Source organism: Thunnus maccoyii, chromosome 21 (assembly GCF_910596095.1).
Source record: "Thunnus maccoyii chromosome 21, fThuMac1.1, whole genome shotgun sequence".
In the NCBI taxonomy this organism is placed as follows: Eukaryota; Metazoa; Chordata; class Actinopteri; order Scombriformes; family Scombridae; genus Thunnus; species Thunnus maccoyii.
Genome location: NC_056553.1, coordinates 9193336 through 9219074, shown reverse-complemented (window position 1 = coordinate 9219074; position 25739 = coordinate 9193336). Strand labels below are relative to the sequence as shown.

The 25739-nt window shown below is 40.6% G+C and overlaps 1 protein-coding gene across 5 annotated transcripts in view; it reads left to right on the top strand.

Annotated features, from left to right (window-relative positions):
- Nucleotides 1-25739, top strand: part of smarcd3b (SWI/SNF related, matrix associated, actin dependent regulator of chromatin, subfamily d, member 3b) — a 44134-nt gene that overhangs the window by 4391 nt on the left and 14004 nt on the right. For 2 of the 5 annotated variants that reach the window (XM_042399678.1, XM_042399677.1), the window contains exons 1-3: nucleotides 9883-10211; nucleotides 18662-18879; nucleotides 23028-23117. In XM_042399678.1, the coding sequence (XP_042255612.1) occupies nucleotides 10134-10211; nucleotides 18662-18879; nucleotides 23028-23117 (386 nt within the window). In that variant the 5' untranslated portion in view covers nucleotides 9883-10133. Of the gene's footprint in view, nucleotides 1-9882; nucleotides 10212-18661; nucleotides 18880-23027; nucleotides 23118-25739 lie in introns of those variants that run through there. The other 3 variants (XM_042399681.1, XM_042399680.1, XM_042399679.1) reach the window with 2 other exon arrangements.

Below are 25739 nucleotides of genomic sequence, written 5' to 3'. Positions count from 1 at the left end.
ACATTAGCTAGAAAAATAGGTTTTTGTGACAATATTTTGTTTCTTCCATCATCACATTCTTACTCCCACGGTGCAGATGGCAGCTCAGTAAAACCTAAAAGCTTAGAGGAGCTTAAGAGTGTTGAAAACTTTCAGTCAGCATGTGTTTTTTTTAAATGTTTTTGTTTTTTTGAGGGCGTTCATCTGCGTACAGTAACTGTAAATGTGTTGCCACTGAATTTATTGCACATTTTACAGGTTTCTCTGGTCTCTCGCCTCTCTTTCTCTCTCCCTGCTCGGGTTTCATGTGCAGAACCGTCGAGTTATAGAGGACTTGGTGACTCAGCTGCTTGCTAATTCCAAAGAGCACTTTAATTGCTGATTTGGGTGCAATTAGTCAACAAAGAATATTACATAACCACTCTTTCCATACATTTAGCCTTTCAGAAGTGATTCAGTTCATATTAGCTGTGTGCAAAGACATTTTCCAGACAGGATGTACATTAAATTTCCATGCATGATGGTTCAGGAATGTGCCACCTCTTCTGCTTTTACTCTCTGTTCAGTTTTATCTTGCATTGAAGCCTGTTCAGGAGGCGATTGTGCTACTTGTTAATTGGTTATCTTTTTTTTTTTTTTAAATAGAAAGAGGCATGAATAACGAGATGCTTTTTTCAGGCGCACTCTCTCTAGAAAAATAGGACTAAAATAGCTGAATTTCAAACTGCAGTCTTCCCTGACCCAGCTGCTGGCACAGATATTCCCTTCAGTAGAAAGAAAAGGAGAACAGTCCCATTAGTATGCAAGGTACCGTCACAGCTCCTGAGGTCTGGTAGCGGATCAGAGGATCAGCTCCTTTTACAGTCTGCTGAATGCTTGACCTGGCTTTTTAAGGAAAGCTGCACAGGATCCCCCCTCACTCACACACACACTCACACACACACTCACACACTCAAACACTTATACACACCCCAGTCACCCACTCTGCTCAGTGATGTTTGAAAATTTAGTTTGGAAGTCTCATCAAGGTTAATCAGTGTTGTAGTGAGAGTACTGTTTCAGCTCTGGAGTTCGTCAAACTTTATTTTTTCACACTTAATTTCTCCACCAGCGGTGATTCAACAGACTGGAAGCCGTACACGTTTGGCTTTGTTTCCTAAATAGCAGGTCACCCAATTAAATACTCCCTGGCTTTGTGTTTTGTGTTATTTGTAGGGATAAATGGACAATGGAGCACTTCCTTTTTTGGCTGGTTAGGAATGTGCTGCCTCAATGGCTGTTTGTTACCCCGGAAACAAATGAGCTTACAGTAAAACTTATGAATGTCATAGATTTCACTAAATATTAGAGCTGAAACAATCACCGGTAATCCATACTTTGAATATCTAATCTGCAGAAAATTTATCGGAAACCATTTTCATAATAGCATCAATCATATTTTTTTAAGCAAAAATGACAAAAAAATGCTGGTTTCAGCTTCTAAAGTGTGAAGATTTGCTGCTTTTCTTTGTCTTTTATGATATTAAATTGAATATCCTTGAGTTTTAGACTGTTACTGAGAGAAAATGGGACAAATGTGACTGGTGTTTTTCCACTATTTTCATAGAAATAACCATTAGTTGCACACCTAGTAAATATTATAAAAGTTAAGTATCATTTCTTACCAATACTAATATGTTAATATCTCTAAAACTGCATTACGGCTATGCAGTGTTTGACATGTCACAGTGCAAAACAGTGCAGACTGTGCTGCACACAGAGGTGCATCTCAGGCATGTAGCATATTTATTGCCTCAATACTGCAGATAAATGCAACACAGTCCCCAAGCTATAAAAACTATCCGCACATGTTCCCTCTAACCTTCACTGTGTCATTTCCACAGTGAGATTATAGATCTTTATGTTTTTAAATAGAGCGCTTTGTAACCTAATTACACATGGCTGCCGCCCTGCCTACCAACAGATTATAACAGCGTTTTTTAATCACTGGGATCTTACCTAAAGCACTAGTTGTGGGTTTTTTTTCCAGTTGCATATTACTCCCATTTATAATGTATAGTTGTCTAATGAGATTCTGCGCCCTGAGACAAACCGTCTGGGTCCTAATTGCGCTACAGTTCACCGAGCAGCTGGTCGACTCATTTAGATGTTAACACTCAATACTGCAGCATACTCTGATGTAGAGCGTCGAACATTAGTTATATGTTGATGGCAGAGCTGAGACTTGTAAATAAATGTCAAAAGCTTTTATAAAAACAGTGTACAACAGCAGAATAATTTTAAAGATATTGATGAAAGTTGTTCCTTTACTGATCTGGATCAGGTTTTTATGAATGTCTGTATCACTAGCTCTGCCTGATACAGAAGCATGCATGTGAACAGTATGTTTTATGTCTGCAACCAACAATAATTTGAATTTTCACTTAATCTGCTGGTTATTTTTTGCAATTACTCTGTTAATTGTCTATAAAATGTCAGAAAATCGTTTCAACAAGCCAGAAATGAAGATCTGATCATCACCCCAAAACCTAAAGATATTAAAATTTACTATCACATAAGACAAGAAAAGCAGCAAATCTGCACATTTTGAGAAGCTGGGATGTTTCATTTTCCTTGAAAATTTGCCAAACTGATTAATGGATTATAAAAATAGTTGCAGATTAATTTTCCGGTGATCCACAAATAGATGAATCAGATTTCACTGTGTGCACAGTTGGTGTCTTAAAGTCTGTCTGTATGTGTAGGGACAGGTACTGTCGGATTAGAGGAAGAGCGTTAGTGTGGTTATTGTGATCCTGGTGAAACTGAAAGTGGATTTTATTTGTCTTTTTTTTATTTAAACCACATCCTGTGTGTGAAATTCTTTAAAGGAACAGTTCAGTGCGAAGATGAGCTAAAATGATTATTTGAAATTCATGTTTTTTTGCACTTTATTAGCAAATCCAAGGACATTTTTTCTTTTTGTTGTATCTTGTAGTAACATATCATAACATCATGTGGACTTACAAGACATATAAGACACTAAAAATGCCATTACAGTGATGAAACATTAGTCATTGCACTTAACATTAGACTGCAAACAAAGAACTCTTCCTCCTCTGCCGAGCTCTACAAATAAAATCTATTATCTATTTTAATCCTATCCAATTTATCCTATTTTAAAGCACAACTTACATTTGTTTTAAATAATCCAACCAGAAAAACTAGAATTAAACCCTCATATAAAGAACTACACTGTATTATATTTATTCGACTGTGCATAAACAGTTTCTATTCACTTCATTTCTCTAATTGCTGCTCGGATGGTGTCTGTCGTGTGACGTTTTGACATGAAAATTCATTCCCTCATTCATTCATCGAGCGGGTCCTTTTATGTGCTGTGTTAAATTCACAGTGCAAATATGGCAGCAGTCGTTTTTTTTTTTTTTCAGGCCACCTCTCAGCCTCCTCTTCTGTGCCTCTCCGTGTCTGATTTTCATCTCTTTGGATTTGGAGTTGTCGTCTCGATATGGCCCTCGCACATACCAATCTTGCCCTCGTTCTGTCGGCTCTATCTCCCATCCTGCCTGGGCAGAGTGGTGCTGAAAGATCAGGGCTAATACTTCGCTTGGATACAGAGTAGGAAAGAGGAAGGAGGAGGGGGCGAAGGGGTGGTGGTGGGGAAGGGGGGGTTGTGAGGGGAGAGTTTGTAGTGGAGGAATTATTGAGAGTATCCTGCCAGGTTTATTTTTCATCCCGTGGAATTTTACATAGTAGCTGGGTTCACTGACTGTTTTTCACTGTGTGTTTGTGTCAAAGCTGACCCCGCTGATCTTAGCGCTGTGAGTAACACCGCTCACTGAAGCCTTTTCCACCTCTAAAATAAGCATTTCTCTTTTAGTTTTACAGTTTAAACTCTGGAATAGTTCCTGCATCTCTCTCTGTTCACCAGCTGCTGCTCCAGTTTTTTAAGTCGCTCCCACCGGATTGGCTGTTAGCTTTGGACGCGAGGCAGATTATCCCGTTGTCATGGCTACAACAAACAGGAAATGCCCTCAAGCAGGTAATGCTTCTGGGGTTGTTCCGGTGTCGCTGCTGCTGCTGCTGCTGCTGCTGCTGCTGCTGCTGCTGCGGGGAAACTCAGCTCATTACAGTTGCTCAGTCTTATCTGCTCCCACAATGCCTCCTTTTTTAGGGCGACGGGCGCTGCCAGGGAGCTCGACCATAAACGTCGTCTGGATAAAGATGCTTTGTCCCAAACAAGCCTTGAAATCCAAGGTCGACCCTAAACTCCTTATCTGCAGCTTCGTAGGTTAGGTGCTTAACATAGTTCGGAACAAAAATATCCACAGGAGCGCCGTCGCTTTGTGCAGCCCGCTTTCCTCGCAGTATATTGTGTCAAATCACTTTGATCGCAGAATATCAGCAGATGCCCTATTATTCCCAGCCGTCATGGGAGACTTCTCTTTCTCCGCGGGTTCCTCTTCATTACATATGCCCAGCTTCTCGAAAAAATCGGCCCTGAAATGTACTTCTCCTTAATCCCCCTCAGTGAAGGTGCAGGTCTGGGTGCTTTTGTACAGTCCCTTTGATGGTGGCTGATGGCCATTGAGTAGCTTTCCGAGAGCTCCGGCCTTTAAGCAGCTTGAGCTTGGTTTTTGTGTGCAGCTCTTAAACTGAAGAAAGAGAAAAGAGAGGGGCCCAGCAGTGGGAGGGAATCCGACTTTATTCCTTGCCCTCGGTACAGTCCATATTCCCCCCCTAGCGCACCCCATCTGTCTGTGACAATAATGTTGACGAGGGCAGGTTTGTGGTTTCTGGAATGTAAACTTTGCCACTGGGAACGGCATGCTATACGTCAGCGCTGCTATATGCTTTTATTCTTTGTATACTCTTCTGTTTCTTGCTTTTTTTTTTTTTTTCTTCCTGTGTCAGGCTGATTGTTAAGAGGTTGCAGACAGAAGCCTCGACCATCACAGTATGGATTTCTTTTTCTTTCTTTTTATTCAGCTCAGCCTATTGTTGTTGCACAGCGGCATCAGCTACAGAAGAGAGAAGCAATTATACACATTATGCTAAACCAAGCTCTTTTTTTTTTACCAAGTATAAACTGCATATTGTGTTATTTTGAAAAAAATATACACTTAAAATATAAACTACAACTTTATCGGTTGTACAGAGAATTTATTATGATATTTCTGCCAATTTGGGATCTTTAATTGAATTCTTACAGCAGCTATTTCTAACACGCAGCCCTCAAAATGAGCCAACGACCCCGCAAAACGAAAATGAATGAGGTTGTGAAGATCTTTGAATATTTTATAGAGGCTTGAGGAAGTGAAAGTATCCGGCATTTATTCAGTAAATAAGAAAATTAGAGATTATTATTCTCTCTCTTATTTCTTAAATCATGTCACTTCCTGGTTGAATACTGCTGCTTTTACACTGTAAACAGATGATGCAGCCCTGTGTTGCAGGATAGAAAACAGACTTTATTTAGCATGTCTCTTAGTGTGTGTGTGTGTGTGTGTGTGTGTGTGTGTGTGTGTGTGTGTGTGCGCGCGCTCTGTATCTCCCTCTTGTGGCCAAATAAGGAAGTGAAGCTGTTGGAAAAAAACACACTGGAAGATGCTTAAAAAAATGAAACCAGTGATTAGAATTTGGCTCCTACTGAAATAACTCAGCCATTAAATCTTTAAATGTTATTTTTACTGTACCCTGTGGCCACGTGGTTGCCATTTTTGTCTATTTATTCCCAGTGCAACCAGTCCCTGAACATGGATCCTGCCTTCCATTCAAACAGTCAACACCTTCCTCCCTCCCTCTCTGCCCGCCTGGCTGTTTGCTCCCTCTGTTGGTCATCAATAATACTACTGCTGCTCCCTTACCCCCTGTTAGCCCCCCTTTACCCCCCTGTCTGCTACACACTGGGACATTACCATTTGGTGAGACTGACTGGCTTTGGTGAGGGAGACGGCGGGGGTCCGGCAGGGGGTACTCCTGCGCTCAATGGTCTCTTTTGCATCGCCGGAGCTGCTGGATCTCTTTGTTATCGTTGAACGCCCACGTGCTGTTGCTGGAGAAACGGGAGATCGGCACAATCTCTGAATCTGCATGGATAAGCTCCGCGTGTTGAGCTCTTGACCTTGCGGGAAATCGAGACACGCACCGTGTGTGTGTGTGCGTGTGTGTGTGTGTGTGACTAATAAATTTAAAGCCCGTGACATTTGTTATGTAATTCAAGGTTAATCTAACACATAGCATCATCGTGGAGTGATATTGTAGCAGTTTTTGACTGCAGCGAGAGATCACAGCTGGATTAAGGCAGCAGGAAGAGATTTTACAGTGAGGTTTGGGTTCCTCCGTAGTGAATAAATGACAGCTGCAGTGCGCTCATCTCAACAGCAAGTGTCACCAGCGAGCAGGCTAATGCTACAAGCTGCCAGCAACACATGGGAGGGCCAACGTTTGCCTATCGATAAGTCGATTCCAATAATCAAGGGTGTGAAGGAAGTTTGAAGGACATACACTGAAATCATTGGATTGTTTCCATATCCTACATATGTTTATATCACGTGTAACGAGGGATATGTATTCAATTTCCTTCTTAAAAAAGAAAGCTTGGGTCCTCCCTCTGAGGGACATTGCATCCTCCAGAAGGTCGTGACCTCTAGCTTAGAGGTCACAGGCCCACTTACCATCTGTCCATACAATAATGATAATATCTGCAGAGTTTTCTTCAACATATATTCCTTGTGCCATCTGTTAAGAAACACACTCGTCAAAATCTGAAGATAACCGGAGGACACGTTTGCTCCTTTTGGTGCCTTTTTGCATTAAATATATTCTCCATCTGTTAAAACTGTTGAGGGTAATTTTCTTTCTACTTTGACACCTGATTCGACACTTTTCTGCCGTTTTCACACCTGCACAACAGAGGAAGAGGAAACAATAACAGTGACAATTTGCCATCATGTGTCATAAGCCAAGCCCCCTTTGAATCTGCCCCACTTCACCTCCTTTGTCATTCAAATAACCTCATGAATATTTTCTCTCTCCCTGATCTGACGGCTGTGAGAAGAAGGGAGGGAGAAAACAGGGCTGGAGAAGAAGGAGGTAGAGGCACAGAGACATGAAAGAGTCGTAATCTTCAACGTGGCGTGGTTTTTAGTCAGAGTAATGACCTGTGTGGCGACAGGCGAAGCTCGGGCTCGTGCGTAATTGGAGTGTGAGACGGCATGTCGCATCACAACCCAGAAATCACAACACACACACACACACACACAAATGCTTCCACTGTGCCTCAATAAGTCCTTTCTTTATTTCTCCCAGCACATCCTCCTGTCCTTGAAGGGATGATCTGCTTTTTCCACATTTTTCCAGGGCTTTCAGTCTTCTGCATTTTGAAAGAAAAGCTTTGAGAAAGCAGCCTGCGAGAAATCACAACAGAGCCTAATTACACGTGTCAAGCAACACAGTCACCTTTTTGTTTTGTTTTTTGACCTCAGCAGACCTGAGGAGAACTTTTATTTTGACATGAAGGACATAAGCAGTAAGACAATCATAAAATAAAAATTTCATCATCTAGAATGAACAGACACCACATGAGACATGAAGCATTTACACAGACAGGCAGAATAAAACATAAAATAACAATAAAATAAATAAATCATAAATAAAAACATTGACTAAGCGATTGTTAGTTTTTAAGAGATTCCACTGGTCAGATCATTTTCTAGTAACACAAAGATTTTCATTCATTTCAGGGACTTAATATAGTTATGTTTCATTACAGTAGCACATGAAGATGGGTGGGGTCTTTATAAATTTAGCCTTATGAATAAAGAATTTCCTAGAATAAGTAAAACATTAGTAAAACATTGACCTTTAGATCTTATATTTTGTCTTCTAATAATACACCAAAATGAATATTATTATGATCTATAACAGGCATCGCTGTGGTTTTGCTACTTAACTATTCCGCGATTTGTCTCCAGAATAACTGTGTACGAGAGCATGAAACAAAGAGATGTCTGTTGTTTCAATATCACCTTTACAGAAAACACATTCACTGCTCTTAAAGCCTAATCTGAATCTTAAAAAATCACTTTAAGAGTAGAAATCATTCATTACTTTATAGTGTCTTTTGTTTTGGGTGAAACCGGGTGTTTGTAGAACTTCATTATCAGTTTAGATACTGTTGGTTGGTCAAAGATATTCAAAATATTATTTCTACAAGACTGAGCAGGGTAAAAAAAAGCGTCAGAGTCACACAGTCACCTTGCTGTGCCGACCAGCCTGTTTGTTTGCCATTACACTGTAGCCGTGCAGGACTCGCAGCCTGAATGTAGCCTCTGGGCCGACTAGTGGGTGAAAGGTAAAGCTAATGAGGCGAGTGGAGGAAATACTCGTAACCTATGAATGCACTCCTGACAAAGGCCAGCACTGAAACACAGGAAATGAAGGTGCTCTTGACGTGGCCTTCTCCTTTTGTGAAGTGGCTTTAGAGCACATTAGCTCGCCTATTGTGAGGAATGCTTTGCACTCAAAGGGCCCGATATAATTTGCCTGACTTTTAGTGGCTTTGCTTCCAGTTGTGAATCATCATCATCGTCATCATCATCATGTCATAACTCCCTTATATATGGCAGTTTGTTTCTGTGTACACATGTAGGGGAAAACCAGGTCGAAAGTAACACCGGACAAAAATAACACGGTGATTTTCTCCGAGCCCGTATAAATATGATATGTCTAATTGCGTCAGCATGTATAGCAAGCAACACGTAACAGAACTGTGAAAAATCATGTGGATACGTCAAACTTTCACAGAGTTTTACCCAAAAAACCGTTTTCAACCAAAGTAAGTAAATTCACTCAAGCGGTACATTTTTTTTGTTGTGTTTTTATTGTTTCATGTGTCGTCGTCGTGATCATTTGACAGATTATTTTGTATTTTTACACATCCTGAAGTTTGTCATGTCAGAGTTTTTCAGTATAGAAGCAAGTCGGGTTTAACTGTCAGGAGTCATCGTCGGGTCAATTTGTAACAGCTGTTTCTGTCGTCCCTCGACAGTAACAACGAGCTTAAAATAAATTATATTTAACTGTAAATAACTTGATATGTTTCGAAGCAGGAATGGGCTGATCTTTATATGTCTAAATGTCATCATCTATGTTCTAAAAATGAATTTTAATGATTTTTTTATTAAGATAAAGGACTTAATATTATTGCAGTTACATATTAACAAGGACATTGTCAGACATTTCTAATAAAAACAAGAATAATATAAACAATTCAAGTTCATACTGTTGTGTTATTTTCATCCCGACTGATGGGGTTGAAAGTAACAACACGCAACTTCCATTCAAAGTCAAATCATACTGAAGTCATTCCACATTTTTTATAATAGCACCACGTATTGATTGAACACACGTGTGAGTTGTTGATCACGACGAAAATTAGTTCCTGTCTGTTACTTTATCTATTTAAAATGACGTTTATCTGAAAAGTGCTACTTTCGTGCTGGTCCCCCCCCCCCTATTAATGATATGCAGCGTGGCCCCTTTAAGAGCCCAATGTCCTTTTTTGAGAATGAGCCCAGACGCGGAGCTCTGTGTGTGCTGACCGTGGCCTCTGGGTTGGTCAGCGGGGGGAAACTGCAGCAGAGGAAGGACTTACTGATCCTAACCTCCCCAGCCCCTGTTTAGACCAAACGGCAGCCTCACCACGCTGCATGCCCTTATCTTCCAATGGAATGCAACAGCTGTGCGGGGGAGAGGCAGGGTGGGCTGGCTGAAACCCCCTTGCCAGACCCCCGCACAGCTCTCTCTCCCCCCCCCCCCACACATACACACACACCACCACCACCACCACCACCCCAACCAAGGGACGTGCCGGGCTCCTGAAAGGCAGCTCAACTAAAAAGTGAGCTAGACACAGTGAGAGACTCGGCAGGGCTGCTGCACATTCAAAATAGTGGGAGAGGGAGGGAAGAGAGAGAGAGAGAGAGAGAGAGAGAGAGAAGGAGAGTCAGGGACAGGCAGTGCTGAAAAGGAGAGCACAAAGAGAAGGAAAGTGGAGCAGGGGAGGGGAACAGGAGGCTGGGTGAAGGGAGAGGGAAAGACAAAAGAAGGAGAGGGGAGACATAGCAGGGTGAACGGAGGGGACTGAGCAAATGGCTACGGAGGAGACGGCGGGGGGAGCCAGGAAAGCCACCAAGAGCAAACTGTTTGAGTTCCTGGTCCATGGAGTGGTGAGTGGCGCTGTCCGTCATTCCCGTGAAGGGAGCTGGGCTCTGGCATGCATCTGTGTGCGCGTCTGTGTGTGCAACTGCTGCTCAAGTGTGTGTGTGTATGTGTGTGTGTGTGTGTGTGTGTGTGTGTGTGTGCATGAGTCGGCGCAGCAGCAGCAGCAGCAGCAGTCTGTGTGTGAGAGATAGCTGGGTAAGCTGGCCATGTGAAGGTTATTTCCAGCCCCCTGGATTCCAGCCTGTTAGGAGATGGCTTGAAAGAACAAGAAGTGGAGCAGCATGGATGGATGGAGCTGAGCAGGGGAAGGATGGGTAGCAGCAAGGATTTCAAACACAGAAATGGATAATTGTAGATGTAGAAGCTAAAGCAGCAGCAAGCAAGCAGCAGCAGCAGCAGCAGCAGCAGAAGAGAAGCGGCGAAAAAGCAGCCAGCTCCCCCTTCGGCTAACGGAGGAGCTCACTGAGCATGCTTCCCTGGGAGTCACAGAGAGAGAACGGGGGAAATGACGAGTCCACTCAAAACAACACACACAGAGCAGCCTTCCAGGCAGCGTGTTATTGGTTGGTGGAGGGATTTGAACCTGTAAGGTCACGAGACAAAGCAGGCGGCCAATCCTGGAAATCATGCAGAACAATCAGTCCATTCATGTGAAGCTAGCGTGAAATGTCAAGTCAAGTGTTGCTTATGGTTAGAGGTTAGGCAACTATTACCATAAGCCTCGTACAGTGCTGCACATTAATAACAGAACATGGAGTACAGTGGCGGTTTGTTTTGCCAATGAGCTGAATGAATTAGCGGATTCAGGCTGTAAAAGTCCGGTCACTTATACTTTGTTGTTGAAAGTTTGAACGGATGTGACTTTGATAGCTAAACTGACTCAAGCGTGTGAATAAACTGGTCATTTATGGCGTGTTTTACCCCTTAATATGAAGCCTGTGACCCCTCATCACAGGTCGCATGTCCACGAGTCCATTTGATGAGTGATTTCCCCTTCTCAGTTAAGTATTTTTGGGGGGTATTTTGTTCCTTTATTACAGAGATGACAGAAAATAAGCTGAGAGAGAGAGAGATGAGGAATGACATGCGACAAAAAGACCCTGGACGTTGTGGCGCTTGATTGGTGCCTTAAACCCCTAGTCCACCGCCATGCCCCTCATTTGAATACTTTTTACATCCCTGAAGGTGTAAAAAAAAATACATACTACAAGAAAAATAATAATTTTGTGCAGCAGAATCCAGTTTTTATTATTTTCAACTCCAAAAATCACCTGGTGACCACTCAGATTAATCTCTCAACTGCTTTTTAGGCCCCGACACCTGCGTTGAAGAGTGTTTCTAGATATATATTTCTAGAGCTGAGACGATTAGTCAATTAATTGCTTGGTTGAGTCATTTTTTGGTGCTAAAATACTAAAAAAAAGTCTCTGGCTGTGGCCTCTCACATGTGAGTATGTCGTGTCCTGTCTGGGTTTTTAGACTTTGGACAACCCATTTTAATATGTCAGCTTGGGATTTGGGAAATTGTGACGTTTTATAGACCAAATTATTAATCAAGAAATAATCAAGAAAATGATCTTAACAGACCAAATTCTTCCCTCATAAATGTACATCTCGTTCTGAAAACCTTTGCGCAGCATCCGGAAACTCAGTATCACCCTCTAAGTTCATCCGGAAGGTCAAACAGACTTCACGGTATTTGCATGGCGACCTTTATAAACCTTTATATTTAAGTCATTTCTAAAAAAATAAGAAAAAAATCACAGAACTCGCTCGACTAAGTTCTGGTTTGAGACTTAACTCCATTTTAATGGGTGCTGATGTTGGGCGTAGTGCCACCAGGTAGATTTATATACTGAAACAAGATGAGGTATTGTCTCTTTGACAGGAGCGGTCATTACAGAGTCTTTGGTGCTCGGCTACATCCACCCGACGCAGAGAGACAGACTTTAGGCAACAATGGACCAGGTGATTGATGAGCCAGATGAGTGTGTCCTCTCAACAGACCAATTAACCTTGATGAGGCTCTGGCTGCTCCAAGCCAAATATTTCCCTCTGCTTATTTTCTCTCATGCCTGCCTCTCCCCTCTCTCCTCGTTCTCTCTCCCCCAGATTTTAAGATGGAAAAGTCTTGTTATAATAGTTGCGGCAGGTTCCTCGTTGTGTATACTGCAGAATGAAGAAATATTTATACTATGGGATACGGGGATGATTCAGTGCAGTTTTTTAGCTTGTGGCAACAGATGACGTTTCCTTCCCCCCCCCCCCTTCATGAAACGGAGCCAACTTAGAGCTTTTAGACGTACATGTACAGATGCATTTACACATAAAAAATATATATTTAAATACAGTATATGCTAACATTGTTGTGGTTACCGAAGGTCGTAGTGTTCCTGCCTCCTAGCAGTGTGTGTGTGTGTGTGTGTTGTGGGGGGAGAGTGTTCGGCCGAGGTCTGGTTCTAGGACTGATGGGTGGGCTGAAGGCCTGACTTAGGTCTCTTCTTCTTTCTCTCTCGTTATCTGTCTCACGTCCCTCTGCTGCTGGTGATGAGAGGAGCCTTCCAGCGCTTTGCGCCGAAACATAGTATGACGGACTCTAGCTTCGTCATCTATAAGTTGTGTTTGTGAAAGAGAGTAAAAGATCTCAGACCACCACCTTTCCTCAGACATCTCAACTTGCGTAACCGTCACATAATCTTCACATTCTGACACTTCACAGTATCTCCTGATACCAAAACTTCTGATTCACAAATCTATTTTTCATTCACAAATATGAATTAATGTGAATAATCCTTAATTCAGCTTTCAGAGAGCTGAAACAGTGTGTTTTTAGGTTTTACACTATTCATTTATAGAGAAAAAAAAACTAAAATCACAATATTATGGTTCTATCTTACATAAAACAGGAGAACATAACAGCTGTAATGATTTCAATGAATGTTATTGAATGCAACAACATATTTTTAATGGGGATTTTTAAAATTTTTGAGCCCAGAACACTCTCTAAGTACAAAAATGTGTATCAGCTGTACAAAAATAGTTTAAAATATTTAAATTTTTGTATATTCTGGGTCACATCATAACATTTCAGGCTAAAAGGATGATCTTTAGGGTGTTTTTATGGCTCTCAAATGTAAAAACAGGTCAAATTTGACTTGAACAGCATGTAAGGGTTAAATTGTTGGTTCACCCAAATGATAAAAAACATACTTTTTCACTTAACTCTAGTGGTATCTCACAGCGCAGATACTGTAGTGTTGATTTTCTTTGCCCGGGTTTGGACATCTATGATATTTCTGCTCCCAGCGTTCCAGTACAGTGGAGGCGACTGGAATTTTCAGTATTGTGGTGGCAACACCGCTGAAAAGATGAATTTAAAAGATTTAAAAGCCACTTGTCTTTCCAAACACAATGCCTTGGTTACTCTGGATAATTCACAAACCTTGCCTTGATCAGTTTTCATTGAAGCTACTATCTACCAAAGAAATATTTTCCATAAAAACTGTGCTCAATGAGTTCTTTGGACCATCCAGAGGAACGGAGACACTGTTTTAGAAAAAGGCCTGTTTCAATTAAATTCTATTCACCTCTGTTGTGTTTGAGCGGAGGCAGAAATGTCAGAGGTGTACATGTCAAAATTTCAGCACACAAAACCAAAACTATCTGCTTTTCAATTTGGATGAACTGACCATTTAAACTGAATAAAAACCCATCATGTGATATTAGAGGTGGGCAATGTGGATAAAGTTCTCTATCACAGTTTTATATCATGACATTATATATATATACATGTATATAGTGATAAGGTAAGGTTTCTGGGGAATCTATTGAGAAAATTCAATACCAGACAAATAAGATTACATCATCTCATTGATACAAAAACAATATAAAAATTCAAAATTACCGTAAAGAAGTCCTGCTCATTGCCCAAATTGGCTCAATATGAGCAAGATCGTCCCAAGATATAAATAGTCATCTCTCTCAGCCCTGTTTGACAGATAAGTTTACAACACATATATGATTGTAGGAATAAGCTACAATTATCCTGATGGGGGCTGGGGTACGGATATGGTTGAAATCAGTATTACAGTATTATTATGAATATGTTTTAGCCATGCTAGACGGCAACATGGCTCAAGAGATCGTCTCGGTCCGAATATCTGATGAATTGGCATTAAATTTAGTACAGACGTTCATGTTCAGCTCAAGATGAATTGTAATAACTTTGGTGACGCCCTCACTTTTCATGGAGCTTCATCATCACCAATACTTTGTTTTATACCTTCAAAACTAATAACATTCCCATTAGCCTCAGCTACGCCTTGTGTTCAGTGCTAGTTAGCAAATATTAGCATGCTAACATGCAGAATTAAGGTGGTGAATGGTAAATATTATAGCTGCTAATCATATGTATGCTAGCTTTGTTATTGTGAGCATGTTAGCTTTTAGCTAAAGCACTTCTGTGACTAAGCACAGCCTCACAGAGCTGCTAGCGTAGCCGCAGAGTCTTGTTTCTGTATTGATATTAACAAAATGACATGTAAAATAATCAAATTTATGTCCAATGCTATGTAATGTGTTCCACTGTTATGCTTTACAGCAGACAACGTGTCATCACATGTGGAAAAACACCCCAAAAAAACCCAATGACTAATTTAGTGTTTGATTTTATAAAATGGTCTTGGAATGATCAGTCAGAATTTTGTAAAAACAATAATACGATATGATCATGTCATCATGATACGATTCCACCGAGACGAATAAATTTAATTATTATTAACATTGATATAAAATATGATCTCTATGATTATCCCACAATATTGAAATCTGGAAGCAATATCGAAACCTAATTGGTCATAACAAAAACGGAGACTACTTTGTGTTACGTCCAAAACGATGTAGTCACACATTAAAAAATTAAGGATTGATTTCTGGAAAAAATTAGTCAACGAGCCAACGAGTAACCTCATCTTCGGGTTTTTTAATAGATTTCAGGGTTCCAAATGAAGCCTTTGAGGGGCCATCCATATTACAACCCACAGATTCATATGTTTAGTACAGTGTGGGTTAAGTTTGGCCTCTTCAAATCCCTCCAGCCTTTCCATAGATGCCAACACACTTCTCAGATATCCATCCACATGGCAGATTCGATTGCTGGCTGGCTGGCTGGCTGGCTGTGCTGGCTGGCTGGCTCGTAGAGCTCCGGGCAGAGCGTTGGAGTCAGTTCAGTATGTCAGATTATAGAGTACCACTCGATTTTAGGGGAAATTCATCGTACACATTATCCAGCTATCCTTTTGTGTATCTGTTATCTTGAAAGGCTCAAATTCTCCAGACAGCCGATTGTAACAGCGGCGTTCGCTGTCTGGGCGGGACTGGCTGCTGAAAGTCTGAAAAGTGTGTGTGTGCAGATGTATGAAGAGGGTGTTACTGTCCTGTCCAGTTTATAGGAAGTAGACAGAAAAAGAACTGTTAAGACTCCACAAGGTGACAACATTTGAGCCGGAGCGCCGGACCATATGTTGCTTTATCCTCCTCTCCGGTTTTGAGACCCTTCTCAGTTGCTCTGACCCCGACATCCCCGCCCCCCACCGACTAAACTCCCCCGCTAGAGTGACAGCGACGCCTGCTTAGGCTTCTTATCACAGGATCTCTGCCTGGTCACCATTTCACAGCGCGCATAATACGTCTGTCTTAGCCTGTTGTTTGCTGTCACAATCTCTGATGTTGTTTGAGTTATTAAATATTTCTGCATTTATATTCTCACGGTTTAATATCTTGCTTTTAGTTTCCTTTTTGCTCTCCCTGCTGCTGTTTATCTTCCTGCTCTTTGTTTGCTCTCTGTTTAAAGAGGTTTTTCCACGTGTGTGTTTGTGGACAGTCTAAAGATCACATCAGATATGTGTATGTACGTGGCGTGATTGGCATCTAGAAGTGACAAACAGTATGAAATGTTTGGAAAACATGTGTAGCTGCCTGGGGTTATGAAACTCTTTTTTTTTTTTTTAAATTTGTATCCTTCAGCTGTCCTCGTTCTGTTTAAACACAAATTTATTTTTGTGGGTTTTTTTTTGTCAACAATTGTATAAAGATTGGGCCGATTTGTGTCACAGCTCTGGTATACAACAAGGTTCAGATGCGAATAATAGAGAGGCACTCTCACTCTCTTCTGTCACAGTTTAAAATGTCCACCATGACACATACTCTGTCTTATTTATAGTTTGATTTACTGAGAAACCATCAGTGATCTCCATATTTCTGGATCAATTTATACTTTTAATGAATTGCGGTGGTGAAATAAGTAAGAAGGGCATTTATTTCAGTACAATTTGCCACTTCAGTACTTCAATTTTTTGCTACTTTATGCTACTATATACTTTATTTACAAGGTACTTTGTAGATTTTAAATACAAGCCTGTGATGAGTTTATGAAATACGATGCACTGCTTTACATCAAAACCACCCAACTGTCAGGGCTGGATTAACCCGCTAGGGGGTCAAGGGGTAAAAGTAAGCTGCAGGCCCCTAATCAGCCCCCCATGCTTCCTTTAACTCCTCGAGTAAGTTATTTGATTAAATGCAAATATCAAAGTTATTTAAACTGAATTTAATACATGTGCTACTTCAAGATATGCCTCAAGATAAAGTAATCACACAGCAGCTACTTTAAGACCCAAAATCATTTTAGTTTAGATTGTGCGTTAATGATCCATTTTACCAAACAAATGTGCAATTAATCACATTTCCACAAAGTAATTGTAGTTGTCCACTTTGCCCAGTTGGTAACCCTTGACAACAGTATGTGAGGTAGTTAAAATCAAGACACTACATTAAAATGTCGCTTACATGTTAATGAATTAGTAATAATGCATTAAGAGTACTTTTACTTTTGATACTTGAAGTACATTTGGCTCATAAAACTTTGAATGCAGTACTTGTCATATTGCTACTCTTACTCAAGTAAAGGATCTGAATATTTCTTTCCACCACTGATGTATTTAAAGTAATTACATTTAAATTAGAGGATTAGTCTTTCTCTGTAGTGTTTGGCCTTGAGTTCTCGGGGTTCTTCACATACAGGAGGTCTGTGTTGTGGTTGAAATCAAAGGATTTCTTTCTATCATACAAGCCTCCTCTGCTCGGTCTCAGACAATAAAATAGAGGCGGGAGGCAGCTGTTGCTATGGGAGTGACAAGCACAGGTGAGAGATCCCCAGTTGTTCCCAGGCGTCAAGACGGGAGTGTGGGACTGCAGGCTCTGACACTGTTTGCATTGTTTAGGAGGAGTGTGTGTGTGTGTGTGTGTGTGTGTGTTTGAGTGTGTGCGAGTTTGCACGCTGCTGAAAAAGGAAAAAAAAAATCTTCATTTACTCTGTTTTTCAGCCATCAAATGTGATTTTTATTTACACAAGACAAAAGAACAAGAGAGAAACAAGACAATAATGTTTGTTCTCAGCACAGATGCTCTTGTTTCTGGCTTTTTCTGGAAATTTGAGTTATCTTTAAACAAGACAAAATAAAACTGATTGCTGCTTTAGTATCAGTGGATTTCTTTAAATGTTTAATGATTTGGATACACCTGAAATTACTGTATCTCACACCAGATTTATTTTGCCTAAATGACACGCTCTATATTTCCTGTTGCTCTCTAACGTTAACCGTATAAAGGCCTGAATATACTACGGACATCACGGACGTGTAGTAGTTCTGTTTATTTCACTTGCTGGAGTCCGCTTGGAGGATGCGTTCCACACATGCGGCGTAGATCAGCGTCTACAAGAATGGTGCCCTTGTAGCGTAGTCACAACACATTGGAGGTACGCAGATGTCCGCACAGCACACACCCTCTGATGACGAAATTTACGCCGCACAGACCTTAGCGGACCCTCACGAATGCAGAAAAGTATAATTTCGGTTTAACAAAGACGTCTCATAACACTTAAATCTTCACTAAACTGTTTCTTTCATGTTTGTGGCTCCTAATAGAAAAGTCTCAAAACACAGAAATCGTGTAAATTGACCTCATTAAATTGCACAAAGCATATTGGTGTTTACCAGCTCAACTGCTGTTTGATTGCTGAAAGGCTACCAAAGGTAGGCGAGAAGTAGAACATCTAGAGAGACTGTTTATTTTGATCTTAAGTTTCAATTTGTCACTTCCTGTTGACAGAGAAATCTTCCTAGTTGTAACCAGAGCACTCACCAAAATATCACTTCAAACAGTGGCAATCTGGAGCTGATTTTGCAGCTCTACTTCATGATTTTGTCAAAAAAAAAGAAAAGAAAAAAGGTCCAGCAGACGGAAATGCATAAAAACTGATCTGATGTTTCATCTAATTCTCCTTTGTTATATTTTTAGAAATAGTAATTTGTGATTATAATTAATCAGATGACACAGTAGAAGATGTTTTTCTACGTTCATGTGACCCTCCTCTCTCCTGGTCTCTCCTCACCAGCGTCCTGGCATGCCGTCTGGAGCGAGGATGCCCCACCAGGGAGCTCCCATGGGCCCCCCCGGTCCACCGTACGGCGGGAGCCCGGCGGTGCGGCCCGGCCTGCCCTCCCCGGTGATGGAGCCCAGTCGTAAGAGGCCTGCCCCCTCCCAGCAGGTCCAGCAGCAGCAGCAGCAACAGCAGCAGCAGCAGCAGCAGGCCGTCCAGAACCGGGCCAGAAAGTGAGTCCGAATCCAGTTGACCTCTAAGTCCTACCTAAACACTGCATGGCTTGCATTTGGCTACTCTTTGTGTGAGATGGTTGAGATCCATGTAGACCACAATGGCTGTCTTTCAACCTAACATGTCAAAAATGAATGAATGGTTGATTCAAACATCTAATTTTGCTCATATTGGCGTGGACCCTCATAACCAAATATGGAAATTATCACAAAAAATTATTTTTGGTACTGTCCAAAATGTGTCTGTCACACCAAGCAGCAAAAACTGTCAAGTACCAGACGTAGGTAACAAATTCATAGTTTGATTTTTGACTCTGATAACACAGTTCCTGGTTTAACTCATGATTTTGCTAATTTTAGACTGTATTCTAATGAGGCTTTTGGTTTTTTTATGGCTGTTCGTGTCAAGACAACATAAAACACAATATATTTGAGAAGTTTGGCTTTTTTTGTTTGGGGTTTGGAGAAAAAAAACATGGTTCAGTTTAGCGTGTTAGCATGTAATAGCATAAAACACAAAGTACAGCTGAAGCTGATGGGAACGCTAGTAGTTTCACAGGTATCGGATAAAATTTTGACCCGATGATGGCGTTAGATGGAACGTTAAGTTATTTTAATTCACCCTAAAGGGGGACATGAATGTTTGTATAAACTTTCATGGTAATCCAGTCGATATTTTTATATTTCACTCAGGACCAAAGTGGTCAACCAACATTGCCATCCATTAACATAGCTAATAAAAAATGCTAAATATTTTCTAGTTCAAGCCTCTCAAATTTCTGGATTTGCTGCTTTTCTTTGTTTATATAATTGTAAATTGGATATAATTTGGTTTTGGACTGTTGTCAGACAAAACAAGCCATTTGAAGACGCCAACTTTGGCCATTGGAAGCTGTGAGGAGCATTTTTCCCTATTTTTTTGACTTTGTGTAGATTAAACAATCATGGATTCATAAAAAAAGAGAGTAATTGTTTATGAAAGGGGTCATAAAAATAGTAGCCTTACATTTCAAGACAGTGAGAGTAGACATACTGTATCTACAACAGCCATTTCTACACTGTGATCTCCTAAAAACTGACCTTCAGAGTCCGCATCTCAGAAACCCTGTTGATGAAGTGAAACCATTACCTTTGTGTGTTTCTGTTCAGCTTTCATTTCAGTTTTTGTTTCTAGTTTTCAAGCTTGCACATTGCCCTCCTTCCCAACTGCATCTTTGGTCTTGCTCACTTTGCATCCAAATCACTGACACGACCGAATGTTTCCTCTCTGTTCCTCCTTTATGTGTCTTTTGTTTATGTAGTCTGGTGTGCACCTTCATATTCATGTGGCGTCCACACAGCTGTCTGCAGACGATCAGGCTCTAGTATGTTCTTTGGCATATTGTTACACTATCTATTGTCAGCTATTCATCTAGCGTGTACAAAAGATCTGAACATCAGTATCCCAGGCACACACACACACCAACACACACACACTTGCACGCAGACAGTAGATGGATGTCTATAAGGAGACGAGTGTGTGGCAGGTATGGTCATTAGAAAGAAGATCGATATGCGCACTCAGTGGACCTCTGTCTCTCTCTGTTTCACTCTCTCGGTATCTGCAGCACGATTGATCCACTTACAATTAAGCGAGCTTGTCGAACAGGTCAGGGGAAATGTTGTCCTGCGTCGGGGGCCTCAACCCCCCAGAGCAGCCTGGCTGGCTGTGGAGGGTGTGATCGATGGTCCAGGGTGACCCACCCAGGTGTCTGTGTCTCTTTGTGAGAGTGAGAGTGCGTCCTCTGACAAACAAGTTGATGTCCCAGCTCGCCGTTTCTCCTCCATCCCGCTCGGACCCCACCGGCTGCCAGCTGTGGGCGGGCCACCTGTGTTTGCAGTGTCATTGAGACCTTATGGTCCCAGCAGGTTGATGCTAAAAATAGGGCTAAATTCCTGTTTTGTTTGCATTAAGTGGTAGGAATAGTTTTGCATCACCCAAAACAGGAGAGTTGTAGCTGTGTCTTTGAAGCAGGGAACTCTGTGAAGACACAAGTGAAGATAAGTAATAGTAATGTCAGTTACACTGAAATAGCTATTTAAAGTCTGCCTCCATAAGCTGCTGGTCGTTCCAGACCATGCCAGGCTGTAGCAGCAGAAATCCGAAGTCGCTCAACTGATCAAGGCTGCATTTTTATCACTTATAAGTCAAACGTTTCATTTGTAAGGAGAAGAATGTGTTATTTGTTCTTTCAAAAGTTACAATAGACAATAGTTAGTCTCGCTTTAAAGAAAAGTCATCTGCATGGATCATATGTGCCTTAAAATGCTCACAATTTGCTTAAAAGTCACAAAAGACAAAATCTATCAAAAATAATGCATCAAAATCATAGTCTTTAAAGATCAGATGCTTATTATACTTTCCATTTGCAAAGTTATGTTGCCGTGTAATAAATGTCATCTATGTAAACCTTTTTATGTGAACCAACTAGAGCTGTTTTTTTTGTTTTTTTACGATTTTAATATTTCATTAATCATTTAAATCATTATTTTAAGCAAAAATGGCACCAAAAATCACTTGTTAAGCTTTTCAAATGTGAATATTTACTGGCTCAATATCTTTGTCTTTGGACTGTCAGTTGGACAAAAGCAATTTGAGTGTGTGAATTTGGGCACTGGGAAATTGAAATGGAGGTTTTCCAATATTTTCTAGTATTATAAAAACTAATTAAGTGGAAAAAATCATCAGTAGATGAACTGATAATGATAAATAATGACTCCTGTGTTTGACCAACATGTGCTGTGGTGTCATAAAGCTTGAGGCTTCTTTAGTTAGTTAGTTATTTTATGCGTTAGAGAGTTGAATGACCATGTAACCAACCATGGTTTTCTAGCAACAAACACACAGCACAGTGTAATGTAAAGATATACAAGGAAGCTGTTTAAACAGCAAAAAAGTTCAACAATGTTGCACTTACCAAAATTTCCTGTGAAGGCGATGATGAGAACGGACTTCAGTTAGTTGAATTGAAGTCATAATTCACCCAATTCTTGATATTATAACGAACAGCAGCAGTTTTGCTCTTACAGTCTGTCATATTTTGACTACGAGTGACTTGCTGACAAGCTGAATTAAATTGTTTTACTGATGTTTTCTGGATAGAAGTTTCAAGCCATCTGCAAAATGCGCTCTGTAGCACCTTTAACCACAATGAACAGTGATATCAGAGCGTACTGATCACACCCAGAGAGACATTTAACATCTGATGGTCAGCAAAAAAACATGATTTCCAGTTGATGTGAAGCTACTCCTGAATGGTGTGCTCATTTATTCTTCAGAAACTAGCTTAATACATCTCCTCAAATATTCTGGTGTACACATAAGTTGGTTTTTTCTTTCCTTTTTTGAGATTTCTCTTGAGGACTATGTTACTACTACTAAGCTCTGTTTCTTTTATGGACATTAACACCTTGGTTTTTTCAAGTAATTCTGGCCTTTGTCCTTGAAGTCTCACCTAAAAATGGTTACCTTGGACTCTTCAGTTTGCTTAGGAGTATCGCTGGATTTATACAGTAATGAAACAGGTTTCTTGGTCGTAGGCCGGCGGATTTAAGGTGCTGAACTGAGTGAATAAGTAATTTGCATGTTGACTTCATCTGCACCGGAGAGTCCAAAGCTCATTATCACGTCAATGCAACATCTAAATTTCAGAGCGATCCTGAGCTGAATTTAAAAAAAAAAAGAAACTCACACACTGCTTGTCTACTCCCTTCCCTCTGCTGCTCTGTGATCCACAAGTTCACAGTGTGTCCATTATCAGTGTGTTGTCTGTCTGTGTGTGTGAAGCATGATTGTTTTGGTTCACTGAGAAACTTTGTTGAATGAGCGTGTCCCTCAGACGAGCAGGACGCCTCCCAGGTCCTCCTCCGCTGCACTTTGTGCGTGCATGGACACAGTTACACGACCATCCCAGTGCCTGCCCTTGTCTGAGTTTTTAGAGTTTGCACCTACTAACAGACCCTTGAACTTAACACACATCCAATACATACAGACATACCAGAAAACCACCAGGTGTTACCCCTCTGACATCCTTCTTTCTTGCCACTGAGTGTGTGTCTCGCCACAACTCACTAATCGGATCAACCTTCGAATCCTCACCAATTCTTAGGAAGCCAGTCGGATTCCCCGGAGCCAATGAGATGCCGGCGAGGCAGATGGACATGAGAGAGCCCCAATCAGATCCCACGCTCGGATCAAAGTAGGAGTTTATTCTGCTGCATGACCGTTTTCTTACGTTTGATGACTCTGGCCTTTTTAGCCTTTTCACCTGAGCCCAGCACTCCCTGAATGAGTTGTCATGGCCAAACATACTTGTACGTACAGCCTCCTACAGTAGATGACACCTAAAATGTAGTGGTGCATGCTTTGGACTGGAGCATGGCATGATGGGAACAGTTTTTGTTGCAGCTAGGGCAGAAAAATAAAGTAGACTCCAATATCGAACCCTTTTTAAGACATTGTTAAAAAATGGCAGATGTTGTGATGCAGGTTTGTGTTTTCCTTTGCATTGCAGCCCCGGATCTTTCAATTCTCCTTGCAGCAGGCTGGTTTCAGTATTTAGCATGCTGATGTAACACACTGCTTCACAGACCGTTGCAGTGCTCTGTGGTAGGATATTTCTCTACACTGCAAAAACAAAACTTCTACAAATATAAAAAATATTCTTTGATCTAGAGAAGTTTGCTACTATCAAACAGGTTTGGGCAATATGACGATATATACTGAGAAAGGATATGATGTAGGAAAAACTCCCCTTATACCATTTATACTGTGGTATCTTTTCCTGTAATAGCACTGGTTAGATTAAGTCATTGTTGGTAATGTGGTTAAATAGTGAGTACTTTTATTTTTCAGGTATTTAAGTCACTGAATTAGCCGAAAACAGCTTATTTTATCGTTGTCAAATTACTTTCGGGGAAGTGTTTCAGGCAATTTAAACTTAACCACAAAATATATTGATATTTTGATATAATACTACCTATACTGTGATAAAAGATTTTATTCATATCGCTTAACCTAAGTATCAAACAAAAAAATCAGGTAAGCAAAAATAAAAACTAGCTAATCGTTAAAGGAATAGTTTGACTCTTGTTTGCTTTCTAAGAGTTAGATGAGAAGATTAATACTTTAATTTTTTGTACTAACAAGATATAAAATGTTAGTTAGTGAGCTTTAGAGTTGCTGGTAGGCAGATTTTAATACTTTTAGACAGAGCCAAGCTAGCAGTTTCCAGTTTTTATGCTAAGCTAAGCTAAGCTAAGCGCCTGCTATAGCTTCATATTTACTGGACAGCTGTTACAGTTGTGTTGAGCTTCTAATCTAACTCTAAAATAAGCATATTTAAAAAAAAAATGTTGCTTTGAATTAGTAAAACAGCCTTAAAGGTCTGTCTTAAAACAACAGTCAGGTTGTTTTTCTTTCCATAATCCTCCTGTTCATACTGACCATTAGAAGATCCCTTCATAAAGCACTCATGATTTAAGTGATGGGAGCCAAAATCCACAGTCCTCCTTCTGTGCAAAAATGTATTTAAAACTTTATCTGAAGCTAATATGAAGCTTCAGCCGTCCAAATTATTTAAATCAAGTCGATATCTTTCAACATTATAGTCTTTTTAGTGCCAAAGTCTGTTTTTTTGTTACTATACTTCCACCGCAGCTCAACAGGGAAACACTGTCCGAGGAAACACAAAGAGGGAATTTGATGCTAAAACTCAGACTCTCTTTATCGTCAACTCATCCTTACACAAATATACATTTGGGATGAAATACTGCTTCCTAGGAGCCTGCGGTCCAACAGTTAAACAGGTAGACAGCGCAAGACATAAAACATAAGGACGTAAACTAAACAAAGACAGTAAATGTGGCAGATATCCACTTGATATGACTAACTCAGACTGCTGAAGCCTCATATTTTGGCCTCCATCACTTACATTGAAAGCACATTTTAAGGGGATCTTTTAACAGCCAGTATGAGCAGGAGGAATGATTACAGCGAGGAAAACCTCTTTCAGTGTCTATATGGACACCTGACTGTCATTTTAAGACACACATGAAAAATTGTGAACCCGTCCTTTAAAAGTGACTTAAAAGAATAGAAGCGATGAAACTTGAGAAATTTAAAATAAAGCTGCTTGAAATTAGATTTGTCTTTTAATTTAGGAGTAATGAGAATAATCTTAACACATGAATCCCACTGCTTCTTTACACCTTTCAGTGCTTTGCAGGTTATAACACATCCATTTTGCAGTGTAGTGACATCTAGGTGCTTTTAGTCGGTGTCCTTCTGCAGGCACCAATAACAGAACACTTGCATGAATTTTCATGGGTTCTCCACATATCACAGGTGTCCACGGATTTATTTTTTCGATTAGAATTTAAATGAAATTTGGAAGCCTGAGTGTTGAATATTAAAATCAGTGTCAACCGGTGAGAAAGTTCTGACAAAGGCACCAACTTGGCACAGATTGTCTTTTCTCCTCATTACTTTCCTGGTAAGTATCACACAGCAGGAAATGCCTGGAATTTGTGAATGAAAATATCCACACAAACACACACACACACACACACATATATACATATTATACACATGCAAGCTTTCTCCTTGGTGAAAATCTTGAAGACTCTGCATTCCTGAAAGCTCTTGAACGCACATCCTGTCACCATCCGAGCCCCTGCTGCAACGGCCCCACTGATTGTGCAGAGTGTGTGTGTGTTTGTGTGAGTGTGTGTGTGTGTGTGTGTGTGTGTGTGTGTGTGCGAGTGCAGTGAATACATGTCAGGCAAAAGATGTGTGATGTGACACTTTTTTGGCTGTTAGA